Source organism: Monodelphis domestica, chromosome 1, assembly GCF_027887165.1.
Source record: "Monodelphis domestica isolate mMonDom1 chromosome 1, mMonDom1.pri, whole genome shotgun sequence".
Lineage (NCBI taxonomy): Eukaryota > Metazoa > Chordata > Mammalia > Didelphimorphia > Didelphidae > Monodelphis > Monodelphis domestica.
This window is the reverse complement of record NC_077227.1, coordinates 392,906,605-392,930,150: the sequence shown is the minus strand read 5'-3', so window position 1 is coordinate 392,930,150 and position 23,546 is coordinate 392,906,605. Positions and strand designations below refer to the sequence as shown.

At 42.5% G+C, this 23,546-nt stretch overlaps 1 protein-coding gene and 1 long non-coding RNA gene across 17 annotated transcripts in view; one reads left to right on the top strand and one right to left on the bottom strand.

Moving 5' to 3' along the window:
- LOC130456408 (uncharacterized) overlaps nt 1-23,546 on the bottom strand; it is a 79,192-nt gene that overhangs the window by 17,835 nt on the left and 37,811 nt on the right. For all 3 annotated transcript variants that reach the window (XR_008915204.1, XR_008915205.1, XR_008915206.1), the window contains one exon: nt 16,048-16,157. This is a non-coding gene — a long non-coding RNA (uncharacterized LOC130456408). The remainder of the gene's footprint in view (nt 1-16,047; nt 16,158-23,546) is intronic.
- L3MBTL1 (L3MBTL histone methyl-lysine binding protein 1) overlaps nt 1-23,546 on the top strand; it is a 75,592-nt gene that overhangs the window by 21,052 nt on the left and 30,994 nt on the right. For 8 of the 14 annotated variants that reach the window (XM_007474189.2, XM_007474188.2, XM_056811735.1 and 5 more), the window contains 4 exons: nt 16,004-16,095; nt 16,553-16,657; nt 20,094-20,606; nt 22,029-22,180. In XM_007474189.2, coding sequence (XP_007474251.1) covers nt 16,004-16,095; nt 16,553-16,657; nt 20,094-20,606; nt 22,029-22,180 — 862 coding nt within the window. The remainder of the gene's footprint in view (nt 1-16,003; nt 16,096-16,552; nt 16,658-20,093; nt 20,607-22,028; nt 22,181-23,546) is intronic. The other 6 variants (XM_056811740.1, XM_056811738.1, XM_056811736.1 and 3 more) reach the window with 1 other exon arrangement.

The window sequence follows — 23,546 nt, the reverse complement described above, 5'->3', positions numbered from 1 at the left end:
GGGGAATTATTAACAAAGAATTAGCTCTAGAGGACAAAATTAGTGGCAATAAGTAAAATTGAGAAAAAAAAGACAGTTTTAAATTTGATGGGATAAAAACTTCAAAACAGTTAACATCTATTTGATTGTAACCTTCTTGAGGGCAGGGACCATCTTTGGCCTGCCATCCCCAGCACTAAGCACATTGCCTGGCACATAGCATAGGCAACTAGATGGCACAGTGGATAGAGCACTGGGCCTGGAGTCAGGAAGATTCATCTTCACGAGTTCAAATCCAGCCTCAGACACCTCCTAGCTGGGAGACCCTAAGCAAGTCCCTTAACCCCAACTGCCTAACCCTTCCCACTCTTCTGCCTTGGAACTGATATTTCATGTCAATTCTAAGACAGAAGGTAAGGGTTTAAAAAAATTAAATGTAAAAACAATTCTTAACTTGTGAGTCTCTCATGTGGCTGGTGAGATTTGACCTTTGGCTTATAGTTTGCATCCTCTGGTCTAGAGGAAGGCAAGGATGGTGAAGGGACTAGAGATTGTGCCTTATGAAGGCCAGGTTGAAAGAATTGGAGATGTTTTAGCCTGGAGAGACTTAGAGGGCACTTATTGTCTGTCTTCAGATTTTTAAAGGGCTATTCATATAGAATAAAGTTTAGAGTCATTCTGTTTAAGGGCAACTGGGACCAATGGTAGAAGTTTTAGGGAGAGAGATTTCAAATTCATTCAAGGAAAAGCTTCCTGTTGTTCATTTGTTTTTTAGTTGTGTCTGACTCCTCATGACTTCATTTGGTATTTTCTTGGCAAAGAGTCTAGATTTTATCCAGTTCATTTTATAGATGAGGAAACTGAGGCAAACAGAATTAAGTGGCTTGTCCAAGGTCACACAGCTAGTAAGTGCCTGAGGCTAGATTTTAACTCGGGAATATGAGTCTTTGTGGCTCTAGACCTGGCACTTTATCCACTGAGCCACCTGACTGCCCCCTTCCTAACTATTTGAATTAGCCAAAGTGGAATGGGCAGCTTCAGTGGGTAGTGGCTTTACTCTTAAGGAAAGCTTTATATAAAGGCTAGATGATTGATTGTTTGTCAAGGATGTTGTAGAAAGACTTTCTGCCCAGGTCTGTCTTAGAGGAGATGGATGACTTCTAAGACTCATTCTAACTGAGCTTCTATGAATCTCTATTCTTAACTCTGAAATTCTGAGTCTCTTTTCCTTGCCAGTCACAGTCCCTGTCTTAAATGAAACCTGTCCCAGATATTGGGTAACTAGGTGTCATGGTGGATAGAGTATTGGATCTGGGTCAGGAAGGCCTGAATTCAAATCCTGCCTTAGTTAGGACTAGCTGGGTGTTATAGGGCACTTCTCTCAGCTATCTTGTCTTCATCTACAAAATGGAAATAATAGCACCAGCCTCATAGTTTGTTTTGAGGATCAAATGAAATGCTTTATAAACTTTCAAGTGTAATTTAAATATTACCTATTATATTATTCTAGCTTTGGTGATTAATCAATGCTATTATGATCTTTATGTCCCCCATGAGCCTGACTCACTACCTATTATTTTTCCCTTTTTAAAACAAAGTCTTTGGGTCCCAGGCCTGCTTGACCTCCTTCTCTATGTTTCCTTTGAGACCTCTAGGTACATATTTTTATTTTTTACCATTTACATTTAATATCGAATTTCCACACAAGTTTTCCTTAGTCATATGATCAAACTTATTTTCCTCCCTCTCTCCCTTCCCTTCTCCCTCCCAATACTGGCAGATGATTCTATATTGGTTATACATGTATTATCATGCAAAACATATTTCCATATTGTTTGGTTTTGTGAGTAATCTTATAAAACCCAAAATCCAAAGCATAAACCCAAATAAACAAGTGAAAAATGGTATGCTTTGATCTGCATTCTGATTCCTGGCTTAAGTTAAAACAGCCTTCGCCTTACTTTGAGTTGTATTTCAAAAAAACAAAACTCAGCCAGGAATATAGCAAGAAATCTACTCTATCAGTTGAATGGCCAAACCTTCTCTTTGATTAATAATGTCTTAGGGTTACTGAATAATAACTGAATAAATAACTCTTTTTTGAAACCATGTGTAGGTGTCTGCTGCCAGAATAAATCTGTCACAATGCAGAAATTATAGAAGTAAAAACTTGGTTTTTATTATGTTTAAGCACAGGTTTACCTCTTAGCCAAAAAATAAATAAATACACCTGAACAAAAACTAGGATTTTAACAAGACTTCTTATAAACAAAATTATGTCAAAGTGATAGAGAAATTTTTTTCTATATTTCAATCTTGTACATTCTACTTAGACCATAAGAGTTAAAAAGACTGATTCATAATCTCATGCTTACTTCTGTCACAAAAATCAAAGAAACTTGGTTAAAATAGCCATAATCTCATATATTCCCTAAAGAAACAAACCTAGGTAAAAAGAAGGGGGCACCAGAGGTTGTGATGGATAGACAGTGTCATGGAAGCAACAAATATGAACTTAGACTTCAAAAGATAATGGAGGACCTGGCATAATTATATGCTCCATAGAGTTTTGAAGAGTCAGACATTCAGTAACAACAACAAATAGATAAACTAAGTCAGGTTTTATATTAAATACTATATTTACAGAATCCTACATTTACAGAACTACAAGGTTACATTTTGAAGAAGTTTCAGTGGGCTAATTGAGAGGAAGAGATTTGTATGTTACAAAGATTTGGCACTAGGGAAATTCTCCAACAAATAAAATATTTGAGGGATGCTTTATTCCTTTCTTCGTCTCTTTTGGTTTCTTATCTCAGGAATGTCAAATATCTTTCCTTAACAGGTGAGGCTAATATTAACAGAAGACAGGCTTTTAGCTAGCCAGACATTGCAGAAGAAATAGCCCTGAGCATTAAATAGTAAAAATTAGTTACAGGAAATAAAAAATCAAAAACTCCCATTACAGGATATTGTCAACAGTTGTCAGACCTCTGGATTGGTCTTATCATCTTTTCTCTATTCTGAAGATGTAGTCATTAGGGACATAATGGGGTGGGGGAGGCTCTGGCCTTAGTAAATGGAAAACAACCAAATTGTAGAAGGCTTAGGGCTGAAGTTATTCCAAAGCCTGGCTGTGACCTTTCCCAGAATTGTTGCTATTATTCTGTCTCTCAATCATGTTCAGTTCTTTGTGACCTCCTGTCTCCAAGTCCAGTGTTCTTTCCACTATGACACCACTCTGATTAAAGTCAAGAAGACTTCATAGCAGAATATGTTAATAATATAGACTGAGAATGAAGCTGGCAGTATGAGCAAAAAGCCATGCAGGTCCTTCTGTCCTCTACTATCTCCCAAAGTTTGTCCAAGCTCATGTTCATTGCTTCTGTGACACTATCTAGCCATCTCATCTCTGCTTCTCCTTCTTTTTGCCTTCCCTCTGCAGAATTTAGCTTTCCTTCAGTCCAACTCTCACAGTCATACATTGCCATACATTGCCGTAGTGAGTGATTGCATGGTCTTTTAGGGTTTTTAATAGCTCAGCTATAATTCCATTATCCCCATTAGCTTATGGTTGGCAATGCCCACTTGACCTCATTCCCTGGAATGTCTGATTCTATATTAGTAACCACACCTTAGTGGCCGGTTAAGAGATTTCTTGTATAGTTCTGAGTATTCTTGATTCCTTTTCTTAATCTCTTCTTCTTCTAAGTTCTTACATTTTAATCTTATTATGCCTATTTTTATATGAAATGTTCCCTTGATATCTCTAATTTTCTTGAAGAGATCTCTTGTCTTTCCCATTCTACTGCTTTCCTCTAGTTTTTAGTATATATATATATATATATATATATATATATATATATATATATATAAACCTTTTCTTACTTTCTTCAATTTAAGTCTGAATTTTGCAATAAGAAGTTCATGATCTGATCCAATCAACTCCATATCTTATTTTAATTGACTGTATTTTAACTTCTCCACATTTGGTTGCAAAATATAAAATTAATATGATTTCAGTATTACCTATCTAAAAATGCCTACATATAGTCACCTTTGAGATTGTTGAAAAGATTTCTTGACAAAATTCTTTTCTTTTTTTTATAACCCTTACTTTCTTTATCCACTGAGCCACCTAGATGTGCCCAAAACTCTTATTAGTCTCTGCCCTACTTCATTTTGTACTCCAAGGCCAAACTTGCCTGTTATTCCAATGGTCATTTTTTGTTTGTTTGTTTGTTTGTTAAACCCTTACCTTCCATGTTAGAATCAATACTTTGCATTGGTTCCAAGGCTGAAGAGCAGTAAAGGCTAGGCAATGGGGATTAAGTGACTTGCCTGGGGTCACACAGCTATGACATGTCTGAGGCTAGATTTGAATACAGGACCTCCCATCTCCAAGGGTGGCTCTCTATCCATTGAGCCACCTAGCTGCCCCTTTCCAATTATCTTTTGATGTCCTACTTTAGCATTCCTATCCCCTGTGATGAATGCGACATCTTTTTTGGGTGCTATTTCTAGAAGATGTTATACGTCTATAAAATGATTGACTTTGGCCTCTTCAGCCTCAGTAGTTGGAGCATAAACTTGTATTCTATGACATTGAACATTTTGCCTTGGATTCAAATATATATGATTCTGTAATTTTTGAGATTATACCTAGTACTGCTTTTCCCACTCCTTTATTGACCATGAGGACTACTCCATTTCTTCTGAGGGATTCTTGCCCATAGTAGTATATATATAACAATCATTTTAATTAAATTCACTCATTCCCATCCATTTAAGTTCACTAACACCCAAGAGGTCAGTGTTTAACTTTTCCACCTCCTATCTGACCACATTGTTACCTTGGTTCATAGATTTTACATTCCAGGTTCCTATGCACTATTGATCATTACAGCATCTCATCACCAGACGCATCTGCAGCAGAATTAATGAACCTTTGTCTAGTTTGGTTCAAGGATTTTTAACCTTTCTTCCCTTTTTCTACTCCCTTCTCCCCTTTCCCATTATTTCTTGGGCCTTAATTTTCTCTTCCAAAAAAGATGATTAAATCAAAAGATTACATGGCATTTCGCAGTCTGACAATTTCCTCTGCTTCTCTTGCTTTCTCCCTAAGTACCTTCCTTGAATTACATTTTACTAACTGTCTAAGCATTCTGCATGACTTTTTGCCCATGCTGTCAGCTTCCTCCTCCATCCATAGTATGACCATGTTCTGCTCTGAACCTTCCTTGACTTTAGACAGTGTGTTATAGTGGAAAGAGCATTAGTTAAGTCTAAGGCAAGAGATTTCAATTTACTTAACCAATTAGTCAAAAGGCATTTTATTAAACACCTGTTCCATGCCAGGCACTGTGCTAGATACTGAGATACTAGTAAAAGAATAGTCAGGTATGGTGGTGCCCACGTGTATTTCCTACCAGTACAGGGGAGCCTGAGGCTGATGGATCTCTTGAGCTCAGGACTTCTAAGCTGCAGTGGATTCTGCTATCGGAACAGAGATGGACACTCATATGGTTAGGTTCTAGAAGTGGGAATTGCCTAAGGAAGGGCCAGCAATTGGGCCAGGTCAGAAATGGAGCAAGTCAGAACTCCTGTGGCCATTAATAGTGGAATCAAGCCCATGAGTCATCCCTGAATTTTCAGCCTGGGTCAAATAGGGAGACAGAGCCTATAAAAATAAACAAATATCAGTGGGTGGGGGAGGGATGGAAGGTAAGAAGAGAGAGAATTTGGAACTCAATTTAAAAAGAAGAGAATGTTAAAAATAAATAATAAAATTAAAAAAAAACTTTAAACTTAAACAACCAAGTAAAAGAATGAAACAAGGAGTTTAAGATCTCAAAAGAGTTTAAATTCTACTTGCAAGGAGTTTAAACTAACAGAATGACAACTGTGGATCCACATATATTACATATTATATATACATATACTGCTTTCCTGTTGTGTAATTGGGCAAATCCCTTAATGATTCTCAGTTTCTTCTTTTATAAAGAGGGAATGATAATATTTATACAAAACTGTAATGAGGGAAGTGCTTTGGAAACTTTAAAGCCATTGAAACGTGAACTACTATTCTCAGCATCATTATTTTAAAAACCATGCCTGTGATTTTATTAAGATAGGAAACTGTCTACCAAAGCAGATCTGCCCTTGCTTTGGGACTTCAATCCGGACAGAGCTGTCAGGGTACACCATACATGGGGTACAGTCTATATGAGTCAGAGGCAGGTTTTAAATCCAGATCCCCCTGACACCATGCTGCTATATTGTGGCTACTTCCTGGACTCTGTTGTGAGAAGTGTTGACTCAGGAGGGCTACTTCTTTGGTAGCAGTGAGATAAAGTTTTTTTAATGCTGTATTTTCCTATGGGCATCTGGGCCGTTAGATCTAGGCAGTGAGATGGCACAGTGCAGAGGGGTTGGGTCCAAGTTACTTAATCTGCCTTGGCCTGCGCCTCTTCTATAAAATGGGGATAATAATAGCACCTCCCTCACAGTTGTTGTGAGAATCAAATGTCAAATGTAAAATTCTGTGCAAGCCTTGAAGCACTATATAAATGCTAGCTGTCGTTTATTATTATTATTAAGAACACAGCCTGCTTTCCAGAAGCTTACATTTTGAGTTAACAAAGCTTGACTAAGTTCCTAATTCCTAGTGAAGCATATTTCCCTCTAGGATTGGTGGCCTCCTTGCAACACTGCCTCCACATGGCTTCTCTGTGTACTCGCCTACTCCCTTTCTTCCTTCTCTTCTGCTTGTTCCTAAGGCACATCCTCTCTGCAGGCATCTCCAGCCTCAAATTGCCCCAGGGCCCTGAACGGGAAAGGCTCTCCCTGAAATTGCAGGACCTAGAACTAGAGCTGGAAAGGGAGGTTAAAAATCACCTACCAACTGAAGCTAGCCGTGCCAGTGTCCAGAAAAGGGTCAAAACCTAACACTTCATTTGTTTTGTTTTGTTTAACCCTTACCCTCTTGTCTTAAAATTAATACTTAGCATTGGTTCCAAGCAGTAAGGACTAGGCAATTGGAATTTAAGTGATTTGCCCAGGGTCACACAGCTAGCAAGTATCTGAGGCCAAATTTGAACCCAGGACTTCCCATCTCTAGGCTTGGCTCTCTATTCACTGAGTCACTTACCTGCCCCTTTTTCTTTTCTTTTTTTAAAACAGAATGGTTTGCCATTTCTTTCTCTAGCTCATTTTACAGATGAGGAAACTGAGGCAAACAAGGGTTAAATGACTTTCCCTGGGGTCACCCAGTTAGTAGTGGGTCAAATTTGAACTCAGGAAGATGAGCCTTCCTGACTCTAGGCCCCAGCACTCTGTGCACTGACACCACCTTGTTGCCCTAACGCTCCATTTGTTAAAGATACTCTGTTCAATCATTTCAATCATGTCTACTCTTCATGACCTCATTTGGGGTTTTTTTGGGGGGGGAATTGAACATTTTTATTTAATTAATTAACTTAGAATATTTTTCCATGGTTACAAGATTCATGTTCTTCCCCCCTCCCTCCTGTAGCCAACACGCAATTCCACAGGGTTTTACATGTGTCATTGATCGAGACCTATTTCCATATTATTGATATTTGCATGGGGTGATCATTTAGGGTTTATATCCCCAATCATATTCCCATTGACCCATGTGATCAAACAGTTGTTTTTGTTTGTGTTTCTGCTCCCACAGTTCTTCCTCTGAACGTGGATAGTGTTCTTTCTCATAAGTCCGTTTGGGATTTTCTTTTTTTTTTTTTTAAATATATTTTATTTGATCATTTCCAAGCATTATTCGTTAAAGACATAGATCATTTTCTTTTCCTCCCCCCCCCACCCCCCATAGCCGACGCGTAAGTCCACTGGGCATTAGATGTTTTCTTGATTTGAACCCATTGCTTTGTTGATAGTATTTGCATTAGAGTGTTCATTTAGAGTCTATCCTCTGTCATGTCCCCTCAACCTCTGTATTCAGGCAGTTGCTTTTTCTTGGTGTTTCCACTCCCATAGTTTATCCTTTGCTTATGAATGGTGTTTTTTTCTCCTGGATCCCTGTAAGTTGTTCAGGGACATTACACCACCACTAATGGAGAAGTCCATTACGTTCGATTATACCACAGTGTATTAGTCTCTGTGTACAATGTTCTCCTGGTTCTGCTCCTCTCGCTCTGCATCACTTCCTGGAGGTTGTTCCAGTCTCCATGGAACTTCTCCACTTTATTATTCCTTTGAGCACAATAGTACTCCATCACCAACATATACCACAGTTTGTTCAGCCATTCCCCAATTGATGGGCATCCCCTCATTTTCCAGTTTTGGGCCACCACAAAGAGCGCAGCTATGAATATTTTTGTACAAGTCTTTGTGTCCATTATCTCTTTGGGGTACAGACCCAGCAGTGCTATGGCTGGGTCAAAGGGTAGATATTCTTTTAGCACCCTTTGGGCATAGTTCCAAATTGCCCTCCAGAATGGTTGGATCAGTTCACAGCTCCACCAGCAATGAATTAATGTCCCTATTTTGCCACACCCCCTCCAGCATTCATTACTTTCCTTTGCTGTTATGTTAGCCAATCTGCTAGGTGTGAGGTGATACCTCAGAGTTGTTTTGATTTGCATCTCTCTGATTATAAGAGATGTAGAACACTTCTTCATGTGCTTGTTAATAGTTTTGATTTCTTTATCTGAGAACTGCCTATCCATTTCCCTTGCCCATTTATCAATTGGAGAATGGCTTGATTTTTTGTACAATTGATTTAGCTCATTATAAATATGAGTAATTAAACCTTTGTCAGAGGTTTCTATGAAGATTTTTTCCCAATTTGTTGTTTCCCTTCTGATTTTAGTTATATTGGTTTTGTTTGTACAAAAGCTTTTTAGTTTGATGTAGTCAAAATTATTTATTTTACATTTTGTGATTCTTTCTATATCTTGCTTGGTTTTAAAGCCTTTCCCCTCCCAAAGGTCTGACATGTATACTATTCTGTGTTTACCCAATTTACTTATGGTTTCCTTCTTTATGTTTAAGTCACTCACCCATTTTGAATTTATCTTGGTGTAGGGTGTGAGTTTGGGATTTTCTTGACAAAGATACTGGAGTGGTTTGCCATTCCTTTCTTCAGCTCATTTTACAGATGAGGAAACTGAGGCAAACAACCATTAAGTGACTAAATAGTTGGTCATTTTCTGAAGCCAGATTTGAACTGAGGGCTTTCTGGCTCCTAGACCAGCACTTTCTCCACTCCATCACTTAGCAGCCTCTAGCAATAGCGAGGTCCCCCTAGTGAGCGAGTGTGTGTGAGAGAATGTGGAGATATGTATGGCAAAGGAGGGGTGTTTTTCTGTCTGTAAGAGTATCTGTGCCTTCTGTACCTGGGATTGCAGGGGATATGTGTAGATGTGTATGGGAATCAGTGTATGCACCGTCTGTGTGTGTGTGAGTGATTTGGGTATCATTGTAGCTGTGCACGTGTGCAAAAATATACATGTGCACTCTACCTGTGCTTGCTGGAGGGAAAGGCAGTATGCATAGGATGTCTGCGAGGGCATCGAAGTATATTACGCCTGAGAATGTGCATTGGCAGAGGAGGGTGTGCTACGGACCCACCTGGCCCGTGATCGATGTCCTGGAATTCCCGATGTGGTGGTTTGGGTCTCAGTGCTCAAAACAGTGATCAAAAAAGGTTGGGCCATTGGTCTCGGGTCTTCCACAGCTCTTGTAGAAGGCAAGCTCAGTGTGTGGGTGTTCCTCAGACGCCAGTCTTAGCAAGACACAGCCAAGACTGGTCAGAGAGGGCAGGGACAGAAGCAAAGCAGAGCATGTGCAGAAACCAGAGAATCATAGATGTATGTGTTGGAAAGGGTCTGAGAGACCATTGAGTCCAATCCTCTCATTTTACAGATGAAGAAACTGAGACTCAGGGAGCTTGTGACTTGCTCAAGATCACACAGGTAGTAAATAAATTACCCAGCTGGTCTTCAAACCTAGATTGTCCCTCTCCACAGCCAGGGCTCATTTTACTAACAGAGGCTACCTCACCACCACCTGGCCCAAGAGGCTAGGTAAGGAGTCTGCTGAGGACCAGCTATTAGTGGGGCTTGTCTGCAGCCTTGGTACCACAGGAAGCCCAGGTGGACTGGTCCCCTTCACCCCATACGGAGGAAGGACTCCCCTGAAGTTAAGGAAGACTCATGTTTCATTAGTTAAGATAACCCACTGCCTGTGTTAGAGAAAAGGGGCTCCATTATCAGGACAGGTCAAGTTGAAGAGGAGTTTAAGAGGGGACAGGACCTTGGCTCCTGGAGAGAGAAAAAAAAAGCAAATTTGATCTAAACATGAACACTAACTAAGTCAGTCAGAGAGAGAAGGAGAAAAAGGGAGAGAGAAGTAGGAAAGAGAGACAGAAACAGAGAGAGAGGGAGAGATCATGTGGTTCGATGGGGATATGATTGGGGATTTTGACTTTAACTGATCACTCTAATGCAAATATTAATAATATGGAAATAGGTCTTGATCAATGACACATGTAAAAGAGAGAAGAAGAGAAAGAGAGAGAGAGATTGAAGGGGTCACTAAATGAATGTATTTAAATTGTGCCATTTGAGAACTTTCCTATGGTGCACAGAACACTGGGCCTAGAGTCAAAAGAACTCATCTCTCAGGTCAAATCAGTCCTCAGATACTTCTAGCTATTTGACTCTGGGCAAATCACTTAACCCTATTTGCCCCAGTTTCCTCATCTATAAAATAATATGGAGAAGGAAATGGCAAACCACTCCAGTATCTTTGCCAAGAAAACTACAAATGAGGCCATGAAGAGTCAGACACAACAAATAACATCATCTTTCCCAACATGTAAGCCCCCAGAAAACCACCCAAAATTTGAGGCACTTTGTGGATTAGCATACATTGAATCAGGAAACACTTATTAAAAGGCTATTTAAAATAAATTTAAATAATAATTTTAAAAAGTTTTAGGGGGCAGCTGGGTGGCTCAGTGGATTGAGGGCCAGGCCTAGCGATGAGAGATCCTAGGTTCAAATCTGACTTCAGATACTTCCTAGCTGTGTGACCCTGGACAAGTCACTTAACCCCCATAGTGTAGCCCTTACTGCTCTTCTGCCTTGGAACCAATACAGAGTATTGATTCCAAGATAGAAGGTAAAGGTTAAAAAAAAAATTATTTTAGAACCTACCATATGCCACACACTGTGTTAAAGAGTGAGAAAGCTATAACTCATGAGCTCCCATCATGTGCTTCTTTTACCAAAACAACCAAAAGACACTTTAGTTTAAGATTTTAAAAGAAGAATTAATCAACAGAGCAAAATACATGATAAATCTTAAACACTTCCATTCACCTAGAAGACAGGGAATATGTGCTACTACATGCCTTAACAACTCATATCTCAATGCTACAGAACCATCAGTGTCCATTGGTGAGCTCCTCTACTGCTGAGCCGCTGTGCCTATCTTCAGCTATAGCATGGCTTCTCTCTCTCTCTTCAGCGCAGCTTCTCTAGCCCCTGCCCCAGCTGGAGGGAAAGGTCTGCCTGGTGGGGCTCAGTTTAGCACTTTTGTGACGCAGATTCTACCCACTTGGCCAGTTGGAGTAGCCTTTATACATTTAAGGTGCATCTTTTGATTCTGTCTGAGCTGCTGTTCTTGGAGTACAAGTTGCTATATTGAAACTTAGAGTGAGAAAATACCTCTGGACTCCCCTCTGCCAGTCAATGGCCTATCTGTATGTGATGGGGTGGGTCCCTGTGTTCCCCATTCTTGCCTGCACAAAATCACTGCTCTGCCTGCATGATAGACAAATCACTTAGTACCGATTGCCTAGCCCAGTGATGGCGAACCTTTTATACTGGGCCCCACCCCCACCGCCAAGACCGAGTGCCATGCCTGCCCTCTCCCCCCCAGCCCCTCTCTCCCATGAGTTCTGGGTGTGCCCTATCCCCCTGGTATACCACACAGGGGAGGGAGGAAGGCACTTCCATTGGGCTGCTAGGCAGAGGTGTGAGTCATGTGAGAAATGTCGTCAGGCATGGTGAAGGGGAGGGGAGTGGCCCAAACACTGCTCCCTTCCAGCTCTGCTGCCTGTGAATCACCCACCTTACCCCCTGGGCATTTCCAGTGACTGCTAGGCAAAGGGGTGGGGAATATGAAAAAAATGTCATCAGGCCCAGTGGAGAGGGGGAGGGGAGCAGCTCCACCTGAGTCCCTCTGCCTTTCTAGTATCAAATTCTGGGGGTGGGAGTGGGGTGGGGTGAGGAGGATGGCTGTGTGCCCACAGAGAGCACTCTGTGTGCTATCTTTGGCACATGTGCCACAAGTTCACCATCACTGGCCTAGCCCTTACTGCTCTTCTGCCTTAGAAACAATATTGATTCTAAAGGCAAAAAGTAAGGATTTTTTTTTTTATTACTGTGGCTGAAAAATCAAGTTTATTGTTTGTGTACATATTAGAAATAAAATAGATTTAGAAAAGAACTGAAAATCCTAATTTTCCAAGAGAGGTTGTTAACAAATAGAACTAAAGCCTTTGGGAATATTTCAAGATGATAATAGTGATAATATTTACCAAATATTCCCCATACTGCCATAATCTTTCAGAACCCCTTGTTTTGGGAGAAATCTCAGCTCTCTGAATTCATGTGGTAGGAAACTGCTACCAACATAAATTTACCACAATGCAGAAATTATGGAGATGAAAACCTGGGTTTTATTATTATGTGCAATCATGGGTTGAGAGACAACCCAAACAGTCATTAGTATTCTAACGAGCCCTCTTGGAGGCAAAATTGCATCAGAGTAATAGAGAGATACTTCTTTTAACATATTGCAATCTTGTACATTCCTCTTGGGACATAAAAGTTATAGCTGCATGAGTATAGATTTTCTTCATATACTTCAGGCAAATGAACATATCACAATAGATTTATTGAATGTAGAAGTGTCTTCTATTAGCCAGATATTAAGGACATTTTGTAAAAAATGTTTAAAATGGTGCCATTCATCTCACTAAATTCTTTTTATTTTGAAAAGTATAGTTATTTCTAATTTTTCAAAAATGATACATTCCTAGGCAATGGATTCATTGTTATTTTAATTATTAATAAATATTTTAATAATTTGTCAGTTTTAATTTCTAATATGGTAAATATAGATGAAATCCATATAAACAAATATCCTTTAGGCTCTCCAATAGTTTTAAATTTTTAATTCTTTTTTAAACTCTTACCTTTTGCCTTAGGATCAATACTGTGGATTGGTTCTAAGGCAAAAGAGTAGTGGTCATGGGAAAGTCACTTAACCCCCATGGCCTAGGCCATATTGATGAACCTATAGCACATGTGCCAGAGGGGGCTGCCCCCCTCCCTCTCTCCACCCTATGTGAGGACATTTCTCACATTACCCTCCCCTCTGCCCAGCAGCCCAATGGGAGTGCTTCCTCCATCCTCTACCTTGGGGTAAGTCAGGGGGCTCACATGTGGCATGAGTGTTATAGTTTGGGCATTCAGTCTCTAAAAAGTTTGCCATCACTGGGCTAGGCCATGGGGGTTAAGTGACTTGCCCATGGTCACGGGGCTAGGAAGTATCTAGAGTCAGATTTGAACCCAGGACCTCCTGTCATTAGGACTGACTCTCAATCCACTAAGCTGCCCCTACCCCAATCATTTTAAAAAGTATAACAAAGTCCTAAGACCAAAAATTTTGAGAACTGCTGACCTAGAGAAAATCCATTGCTGGATTATACAGCAGAGACTTGGTTCTTGAGTCAACCCATGGAAAAGATATGGGATCAGTTTTGGTTTTTTTTCGCAGTGGTATTTTTTGTAAGAATTCTGGTAAGAATTCATTTTTTCAGTCTTGGTAAGGAAAATGGGCTGGTACAGTCATAAGGCTTTGCCCAGTGAAGATTTTATCAGTAGGATCTTGGTATTCTGCATTTTCAGCTTCAGACAGTTAATTCCTCAGAGTCTGTACTATGTATGACCCTGGATCCTAGAAGAGGGATTGTCTCAGGCCTTTCCATCAAGACTCTAGGTCAATGATGGTGAGCCTTTTAGAGATGGAGTGCCAGCCCCCCCAACCCATACTGAGTGCTATGCCTACCCCCCCAGACCCCATGTCCTGCACCTCTCTCCCATGAGTGCTGGGTGTGCCCTGCCCCCTTGGTACCCCACACAGGTGAGGGTGGAAGGCACTCTCATTGGGCTAAGCAAAGGGGTGAGTCATGTGAGAAATGTCCTCAGGCATGGTGAAGGGGAGGGGAGTGGCCCAAGCACTCTGCTCCCTTCCAGCTGGGCATTCCCATTGGCTGCTGGGCAGAGGGGTAGGGAATGTGAAAAAAAATGTCATCAGACCCATTGGAGAGGGGAAGGGGAGCAGCTCCACCTGAGTCCCTCTGCCTTTCTAGTATCATACTCTGGGGGTGGGAGTGGGGTGGGGTGGGGAGGATGGCCATGTGCCCAGGTTCTCCATCACTGCTCTAGCAAAAGGACCATTGAGACCAAGCTCAATGGGAATGAAATTCAAAATCATCCCTTACATTGTATAATGCTAGAACATTGAAGACAAACATTACAGGGAGATTCCATGGGCTCACCCAGTGAGGACCAAGATACTTGTATAAAAAAAGGGACAGAAGGATAAAATACAGGTGTGATTCAGGCATGATTTACAACTGTAGAATGTTAGGTATAAAAAGGCCATGGAAACAATCTGGTCCATCATTTCACTGCTATGGAAACTGAGGTCCAGAGAGAGGAAATGATTTACCCAGTGATTCACCTAGCCCGGGACTTTTCCTTCTCTGTAGTGGAACACAATACTCTCTAGTGTTGATTATCTATCCTTTATATAGCTTGCTTATATATCAGTTTGTATATTATCTCCTCCATTAGACAGTGAACTAATTTTGAGAGAAAGACCTGTTTTTTTGTCCTTTTTTTTTTTAACCCTTACCTTCTGTCTTAGAATCAATACTGTGTATTGGTTCTAAGGCAGAAGAGTGGTAAGGACTGGGCAATGGGGGTCAAGTGACTTGCCCAGGGTCACACAGCTAGGAAGTGTCTAAGTCCAGAATTGAACCCAGGACCTCCCATCTCTGGGCCTGGCTCTCAATCCACTGAACCACACAGCTGCCCCCTTGCCCTTTTGTTTTAATCCTCAGTACTTAGTGTATATATAGGAAATGGTAGATGCTTAATAAATTCTTGTTGACTGACTTTTTTTCCTCCTTCCTTTCCCTTCCTATTCTGTTATCCCTAACCCTAAAATCCTTTATTCTTTTTGTTCTACCTGTGACTGGAGTCTGCTAACCCACACTTTAGCACTGTTCAGCCCTTTCAGATTCTCAGTGCCTTGAGGTCCTGGATCTAAAATAAAAGTTCCCTAAAAACCTCTGATCACAAATAGAAAGCTGGAAGGAAAAATAGGAATCAGCCAGTCCAGTTCCTTCATTGTTAATATAAGTAAGGCCTGGTATAGTTAAGTGTCACACTAATCATTTAAGTGTCAGAGCCAGGTACCTTGATGCCAAATAGAGGCCTTATTACATCTCACAGTTCTGGACAGGCTGACCAGAGGCCAGTGTGCATAGCCTCTCATTTCCTATTTGTCTAACCCAGAATCCCATCAGGTCCCAGGTAGAGCATCTGCATTTGAACAGCCAGTTTTCATTAAATCTTAATTAAATCTTAATTTAAGAAAGGGAGGAATCAAACCCCCTAAGATTAATTTCAAGTCAATCCCATAACCTTTATGACTTTCTCATAAGGCATTAGTAAAATTATTACATAACTTTGCCATAGTTAAAATCACAAGCTTAACCCTTGTATGTCTTAAATGCCATATCCAATACAAATAGGTTTTCAAGATGCTGCATCTCCCATTATAGAAGAACTAATATATTTTCACAATCACACACTAATAAAGGGAATTCAGAGGCAGTTCTGAGGAGAGCAACGAGTCAGGCATCAGGCCACAGTCAGCAAGGATTCTATCCCTGCAGGCCCTGGAGAGGAGAAGAAGGATGGGTGGTCATGGGCCACCTACCTGGAGGAGCAGAAGGCCATTGCTGCACCACTGGATCTCTTCCATGATGTAAGTTCTGGCATTTCCACTGGGGGCAAATGGGAGATCCTGCCTGCCTTCCTGGCCCAGAGCTTGATAGAGGAAAGAGAAAGGCCCAAGCTAGAAAAGGGAGGCTGGAAGGAGGAGGATCCTCAGGTGTCTGCCAACTCCCCAGTCCCCCTCCAGACTTTCTGTTCCTTAAATTACAAGGCTCTCCTAGGGTCTGTTTCTTATTCTATGAAGAAGTTTGGTGGGGGAAAAGGTAGGTAACAGATGAATCCCATGCTCTAGCCCACCACCCCTGCCAGAGTTAAGTGGCCTCAAAGTCTTATTCCTAAGCAGCCAGCTCATTCTCCTGATTTTTCCCTAGCTGAGCATTGTTCTCTCCCTGCCCCAACAGTGCTCAGCTAGGCCATGGGGTTGGGTCTCCTCCCAGGACCCTTACCCTGGACCAGGGCTGTGCTTGCCCCTTCCTTTTATCTTGCAGTGCCAAGCTTTCCCTCATAACAAGAATGGCTTCAAACTGGGCATGAAGCTGGAAGGGATTGACCCTCAGCACCCATCCATGTATTTCATCCTCACTGTGGTGGAGGTGAGTTGTGGACAGTACACAGTGGGGAGGGCCCCCAGCCTTCCTGGTGGGGGCTTGGGAGGAGTCTTTGTATCCTCAGCACAGAGCCTGGCACCCAATAGAGATGCTTTCAGGCCAAATAGTACGTGTAAGTGCTATAAGTTTACAAGAATGTCATCCTTTGGGTTCCAACTAATCTGGGAAGATTTCACTGAGAAATAGAGTTTGGTGGGCAAGCATAAAATGGTCTGGTTCAGGGTTCTCACAGGGCAGCTACAAGTGGGAAGGATAATTCGGGGCTGGATCAGAGAGGACTTTGAATGCCATTCTCCTCACCAGAAGGACACAAGTGAAGCCGAGAGGACCTGGCCCAGGGGAAGAAGGAGGTTCCTAAAGGAAGGGGCTTTTCAGCTTGGTAGGAGCATCCAAACCCCAGAGGCTAGATCCGTTTCATGGAGGGATGTCAGGCCCCGCTTGTCCTGAGTAAAGCAGCCTTTCCATAGCTTCCCTTTACCTCTGCTGACAGACCTCCAGCTTTTGCTGAAGTCTTATGGAGACACTACTTATACTAATAAGTATATGCTTGGCCTTTCCCACAGATAAATTAATATCCATACATTTATTAGTAATTCACAAGTTAAATTCATGGCATTTATTAGATGTCTCCTGTGTGCCAAAGTGCTTAGTGCTAGAGATACAAAGAAAGGCAAAAGATTGTCCTTGCCCCCAAGGAACTCCCAGGCCAATGGTGGGGGATGACAAAATGCAATAGGAAGCAATCTTCAGAGGGAAGGTTCTGGCAAGGAAGGAGGGAAAAAAAAGGCTCTAGCCATGAAGAAAAGGGACAGGCCTCACCTTCCATCTTAGAATAATAGTGCATATTGATTCTAAGGCAGAAGAGTGGTTAGGGCTAGGCAGTGGGGGTTACGTGACTTGCCCAGTGTCACACAGCCAGAAAGTGTCTGAGATCAGATTTGAACCCAGGACCTCCTATCTAGGCCTGGCTCTCCATCCACTGAGCTACCCAGCTGCCCCCAAAAGGCCTTTTGTAAAAGGTGGAATTCGTAGAGGCAGCTAGTGACTCATGGAATAAAGAATCAGGCCTCAGACACTTCCTGGCTGTGTGACCCTGAGCAAGTTACTTAACCCCATTGCCTAGCCCTTACCACTCATTTGCCTTAGAACCAATGCATAGTATTGATTCTAAGACAGAATGTAATGGTTTAAAAAAAAAAAAGTGGAATTTGTGCTGAGAATGTGAACTTCCTAGGAGCAGAGGTTCTGCCCTCTGTGGTACCTGACTCAGTCTAGTACAAAGTGGCACATTTTTTGACTGTCAAAAATAAATTAATTAAGTGAGAGTCAATGACAGAGCAGATGACCAGCCAGCACATAGGAAAAGTATGGACAGTGTGCTATAGCATTTGGATAAGTAGACTGGAGGGAGAGGGTCAGAAACCCAGGCAGAGAGCAGGGTTTGGGCAATAGAGAACTAGGGAGCAAGGCAGAAAGTGGGAAACAGTGGGATCAGGAACCCGGGCAGAGACTAAACAGCAGTGGATTGAGACACTGGGTCAGAAGCTGGGCAGCTGGGAGTTGGGACCCCAGGCAGAGAATGAGCAATAAGAGGGGCTGGTCCAGCACTGGGATCCTGCTGGGGTGCCTCACCCTCTGAGGCCAGGAGGAGCCCTCACTCTCTCCTGATTTTTCCTGCAGCATCATTTCCTGTTGGCTTTTTCTTAAATGTCCCAACAATGCTTAGATAGGCCAGGAGGTTGAGTCTCCTCGACATGCCCCCACCTGCCCTCAAAGGAGAAGGGCCTGAGTTGTCTAGTGAAGGCAAATAGTACCCCTTCCCTGGAAAGGTAGAAAAGGGGGATCCAGGGAGTACCTAACAGCCAAGCTAAAGAAAGACCATGAAATGTGCTTTCCAGGTGGTGGGGAGCCAAGGAAGGTTTCTGAGTAGCTTAGGGATGGAAAAGTAAAGATTTGATATCTCTCTGGTGGCCTGTGGACACCTTCTAAATCCCTGTCCTAAGGAATTCATGCGAAGGGGCTGCCTGTGCCCCTAGGCAGGTCACTTAACCCTGTTTGCCTCAGTTTACTCATCTGTAAAATAAGCAGAAGAAGGAAATGGCAAATTAGTAACTTTGCCAAAAAAAACCTCCTAATGGGGTCACAAAGAATCACACAAGCCTGAAACAACTGAACAATAACAAATGGGAGGGAAGGGTAGTGGCAGCTAGGGGAGTCGAGAAAAACTTCATATAGAAGGGGGAGTTCTTGAGCTGACTTTGAAGGGAAGTAGAGAATCTTAGAAGAATAATTAGAACGAGAAAGAGATAGAGACAGAGAACTGGCTAAGAGGCTACTTCAATAATATCAATTAAACACAATGTGGACTTGAACCAAGGGGTTTGCACTGGGGATGGAGAATTGGGTTAAATGTGTGAGTTATTGAAAAGGAAAAACATGGGACTTGGAGCCTGATTAACTGGCTGTAGAAGGAAAGGAATGAGAGGGTTCATAGGATCAGATCATGGGATCAAGAGCCCAGGGAGTTTTAGTGACTTGCTCAGGGTTACAGAGGCAATTCAAGGTGAGATTTGAACCCAAGTCCAATGACAAATCAGTGCCTCTTCCAGCAGAGTCAGTGATGGCTTTGAGGTTTCATGGTTCTTCAGGAGAATAGTGGTGTGCGGGCCATGGGGATGAGTCAAGAAAAAGATCAGATTTTTAGCAGGAAGAATGAAGAGGAATATCCTGTACTCATTTTGGGAAATGATGAACTTGAGATGCCAAGTGGGCATCCAGTGGGAGTTATCCTTGGGCTGGTGGTGATGGAAGTCAAGAAGAGGGATTTAAAGTTGAGAATCACCCCCGTAGAGGTGATACTTGAAGCCCTGGGAGTAGAAGTCTGCCAAAGGAGAGAATTTAAAGTAAGATTAAAAACAGAAGGCCAGAGCCAAGTTCCCCAGGGTTCTCCTGTTCCCATTTCCCCATAGCCCAGGCACAATCCAAACACTATACCTGTGCCTTTGTATTCCTCAGTATCTAGCATGGTGCCTGGCACATGGTAGGTGTTTAATAAATACTTGAATGAATGAATGAAGGGCAAAGAGAACATGAAGTTTAAAAAGTATAGGAATGGAGAGACTGTGTGACCCTGTACAAGTCACTTAACTCCCATTGCCTAGCCCTTACCACTCTTCTACCTTGGAACCAATACACAGTATTGATTCTAAGATGGAAGGTGAGGGTTTAAAATATATATATATATATATATATATATATATATATATATATATATATATATATATATATATATATATATATATAAGAATGGGGCAGGAGAGGGACAGGAAAGAAATCAAGGTGGAGGTGTTAGCCCTGGCTCAATCCCTGGCCTGGTACTAGACTTTCTTTCCTTGAGCTCTCATGTCTCCCTTCCTACTAGGTTTGTGGGTACCGAATGCGTCTGCACTTTGATGGCTACTCTGAGTGCCATGACTTCTGGCTCAATGCTGATTCCCCCAACATCCACCCGGCTGGCTGGTTTGAGAAGACTGGACACAGGCTACAGCCCCCAAAAGGTAAGGCTTGGCTGAGGCTGGTAGATCTGTCTGCCCTCCCCCCCCACCAGTCCTTCCTTAGACCACCACCTCCTTCCCCCCACTCCCTGCATGGCCACCAAGTCCTGGAAGAAGCGGGAGGGCAGGAAGAAGGCCCTGAACTTCTCCTGGGGCTGGAGAGAGGTGTCCTACTTGGCAGCTGCTCTAGCACAGGGTCTGTCCCTTTCATGCTCCCCTGCCCCCCAAGGACCAAGCCATGCCCCAGCTTCCACACCCTGCTCTGTTTGTTCCCCCTGAGGGGACTAGGTTACAAGGAGGAGGAGTTCAGCTGGAGCAACTACCTGCGGAGCACCAAGGCCCAGGCTGCCCCCAAGCACCTGTTTGCCAGCCATAGCAACGTGAGTGACTAAGTCCTCATCCCCCCTCCTGTCGGGAGAGGGCCTCCCTCTTCCTTGTCCTTCAGACCAGGGAGATGGCAGTTCCATCCAAGTCTGTGTGACTGAACAGTTATTTCCCCTCCCTGAGCTTCTTGGACTAGATGGCCTTCAAGGGCCCTTCCAACTCTAGACTCTTGAGCCAAGAATCCTGTCCTTCCCTTAAATCAGGGAAGTGAGTGATTCCTCCTCACTACATAGGCAAAAGGGATGCCCTCTGGCCTGATCCGGCCCCAGGGAGTGGGCTTGTTGATCTCAGGGAAATGATGGGGGCCAGACGTGCTGATTCTGGGTAGGGAGGACAGACGTAAATTCCTAGCTCCATTCCCTAGGCATTCTCCTATCCTTCCTTGTTTCCCCAATGAATACTATGTAAGAGGTCATCCCTCTCTGTCCCTCAGGCCAGCTCCCTCTGAAGGAACTTTGCAAGACTGAAAGTGAGAGGTAAAGTTAGGTGACTCAGTGAATTGAAAGTCAGGAGATTCTGGGTTCAAATTTGGCCTCAGACAACACTTTCTAGCTATACGACCCTGGGCAAATCACTTAACCCTCATTGCCTAGCCATTACCACTCTTCTGCTTTGGAACCAATACACAGTATTGATTTTAAGATGAAAGGTAAGGGTTTTTTGTTTGTTTGTTTTTAATTTGAAAAAAAAATTGCCTGGGCAAGTCTCTTAACCCCATTTGCCGAGCCCTTACCTTCTGTCTTAGAGTTGTTACTATGACAGAAATTGAGTTTAAAAAAAAAAAAAAAGCTAGTTGAAAAACCTAGTAGAATGCAAGCTCTTTGAAGGCAGGAACTGGGTTGGGTTTTATATCTTTAGTGCCTAGTTTAGCCAGGCATAGAGTAGATTCTTTTTTTTTTTTAACTCTTACCTTCCATCTATGACTAGTGAGTTATCTTGACAAAATTCTTATTAGTCTCTGCCCTACTTCATTTTGTACGCCAAAGCCAAATTTGCCTGTTACTCCATTATCATTTTTTGTTTGTTTTTTAACCCCTTACTTTCTGTCTTCAAATCAATACTAAGTATTCATTCTAAGGCAGAAGAGCAATTAAAGGCTAGGCAGTTGGGGTTAAGTGACTTGCCCAGGGTCAGAAAGTATCTGAGGCCATTTTTGAACCCAGGCCCTCCCATCTCTAGGCCTTGCATTCTATCGACTGAGCCACTTAGCTGCCCCTATATAGTATACTCAATAAATGGTCTTTTTTTAGTTCCATTAGATTGAGGGCTTGGGGTCAAACTTGCCCCCATTTCCCCTAACCTTCCCCTTCTCTCCCCAGGAGTGACTGTCTCTTCTTTTGTCTTTGGATTGAAGAGTGGGGCAGTGGCTTTGGGCAGGGCAGAAGCCTTAGTTTGGTCTGTGACATGTCACCCTACAGAGCTCAGTGCCCACAGGCTTCCAGGTGGGCATGAAGCTGGAGGCTGTGGACCGCATGAACCCCTCCCTCATCTGCGTGGCCAGTGTCACCGACGTGGTGAATGGTCGTTTCTTGGTGCACTTTGACAACTGGGACGACACCTATGATTACTGGTAGTGGGAGCAGACCCGGTGTGGCAAGGGTTGGAGCAGGGACCTTGGACTCAAGAATTTGGGGTGGATGGGGACAGAACAAAGAAACAGGTGCAGTCTTAGTCTGGGACTCTGAAGTCAACAGTCAGTGTTCACCTCAGAAAAGTGGAGAGAAAGCTAATTCTGGTGTCAAAGGACTCAAATTCAAATCCCATCTGTCTGTACCACATTCTACCTATGGACTTTGGGCAAGTCCTTTTGAGGCCTCAATTTCTTCACTTGTGGAATGAGGACTCCAAGGCCTCTTCCAGCTTGAAATTTATGATCTTAATATACAGAATCCCCTCCAACTCTAAATCTGTTTAGTTGTGTTTGACTTTCTGTGACCCCAATCAGGGTTTCTTGGCAGAGATGCTAGAGTGGTTTGCCATTTCCTTTTCCAGCTCATTTTACAGATGAGGAAACTAGGATAAATAGGGTGAAGTGACTTGCCCGTGGTCATACAGCTAATAATTGTCTGAGGCCAGATTTGAACTTGGGAAGATGGATCATCCTCACTCCAGCCCTAACACTATCCACTGCACTATCTAGCTGCACAGCTCTAAATCTGATCCTTTAACCAGTGTCAGCACCACCTTTATGACCTCCAGCCTAACCATCATCCCTCCTACCAAGGTTATCACACCTCTGGGATCACTGCTGGCAAGGAGATACTCTCAGGACCAAACTGTGTTGAACCTCCCTTTTTTTGCTCCTCATTTCAGAGTCCCAAGGAGATGACTAGACTCTCTAAAGCCAAGCCACTGTAGGTTCCTTGTCTTTTTCCTTCATCCCTACTTCTTCCTCTCCTCCACCCCATTCTTTCCTCATTCCTCCTTGTTCCTCTCTTGTTTTTCTTCAAAGGTGACTTCTAACTCTTTTCTAATAGACCTGGCCTCTCACAGTGACTCAAGGCCCTGGGGGCTGAAAAAGAGCTGGGCTAACAGGAGGCAGGGGCAAATTCACTGAAACAAGGCAAAAAGATGGAAAGAAGAAAATGTGGAGGCTGAGAGAGGGGTGTTCCACCTTGTAACCTAGGATAAGAGGGTGGAGGGGGTCACTATTTAGGATTCCAGTCAGGCCACAAACAAAACTCAATATTCCTCATCCTCTACTGGCCAACATTTTTTAAAAAGAGAGCATCATCAATATTTTCTTTAATTTAGAGGAAGAAAAATGATCAAATGTCACCGCAAGTTACTTTAAAATTTAGGAGAACTCCCAATAAATCAGATAATTAATCTGAAAAGAACCACGAGCTAAGATGAATTATTTAAGACATCCTTTCTACCAAGACAAGATTATACTATTCATTTTCATAACCATCTATTTTGTTTTTAAAACTCTG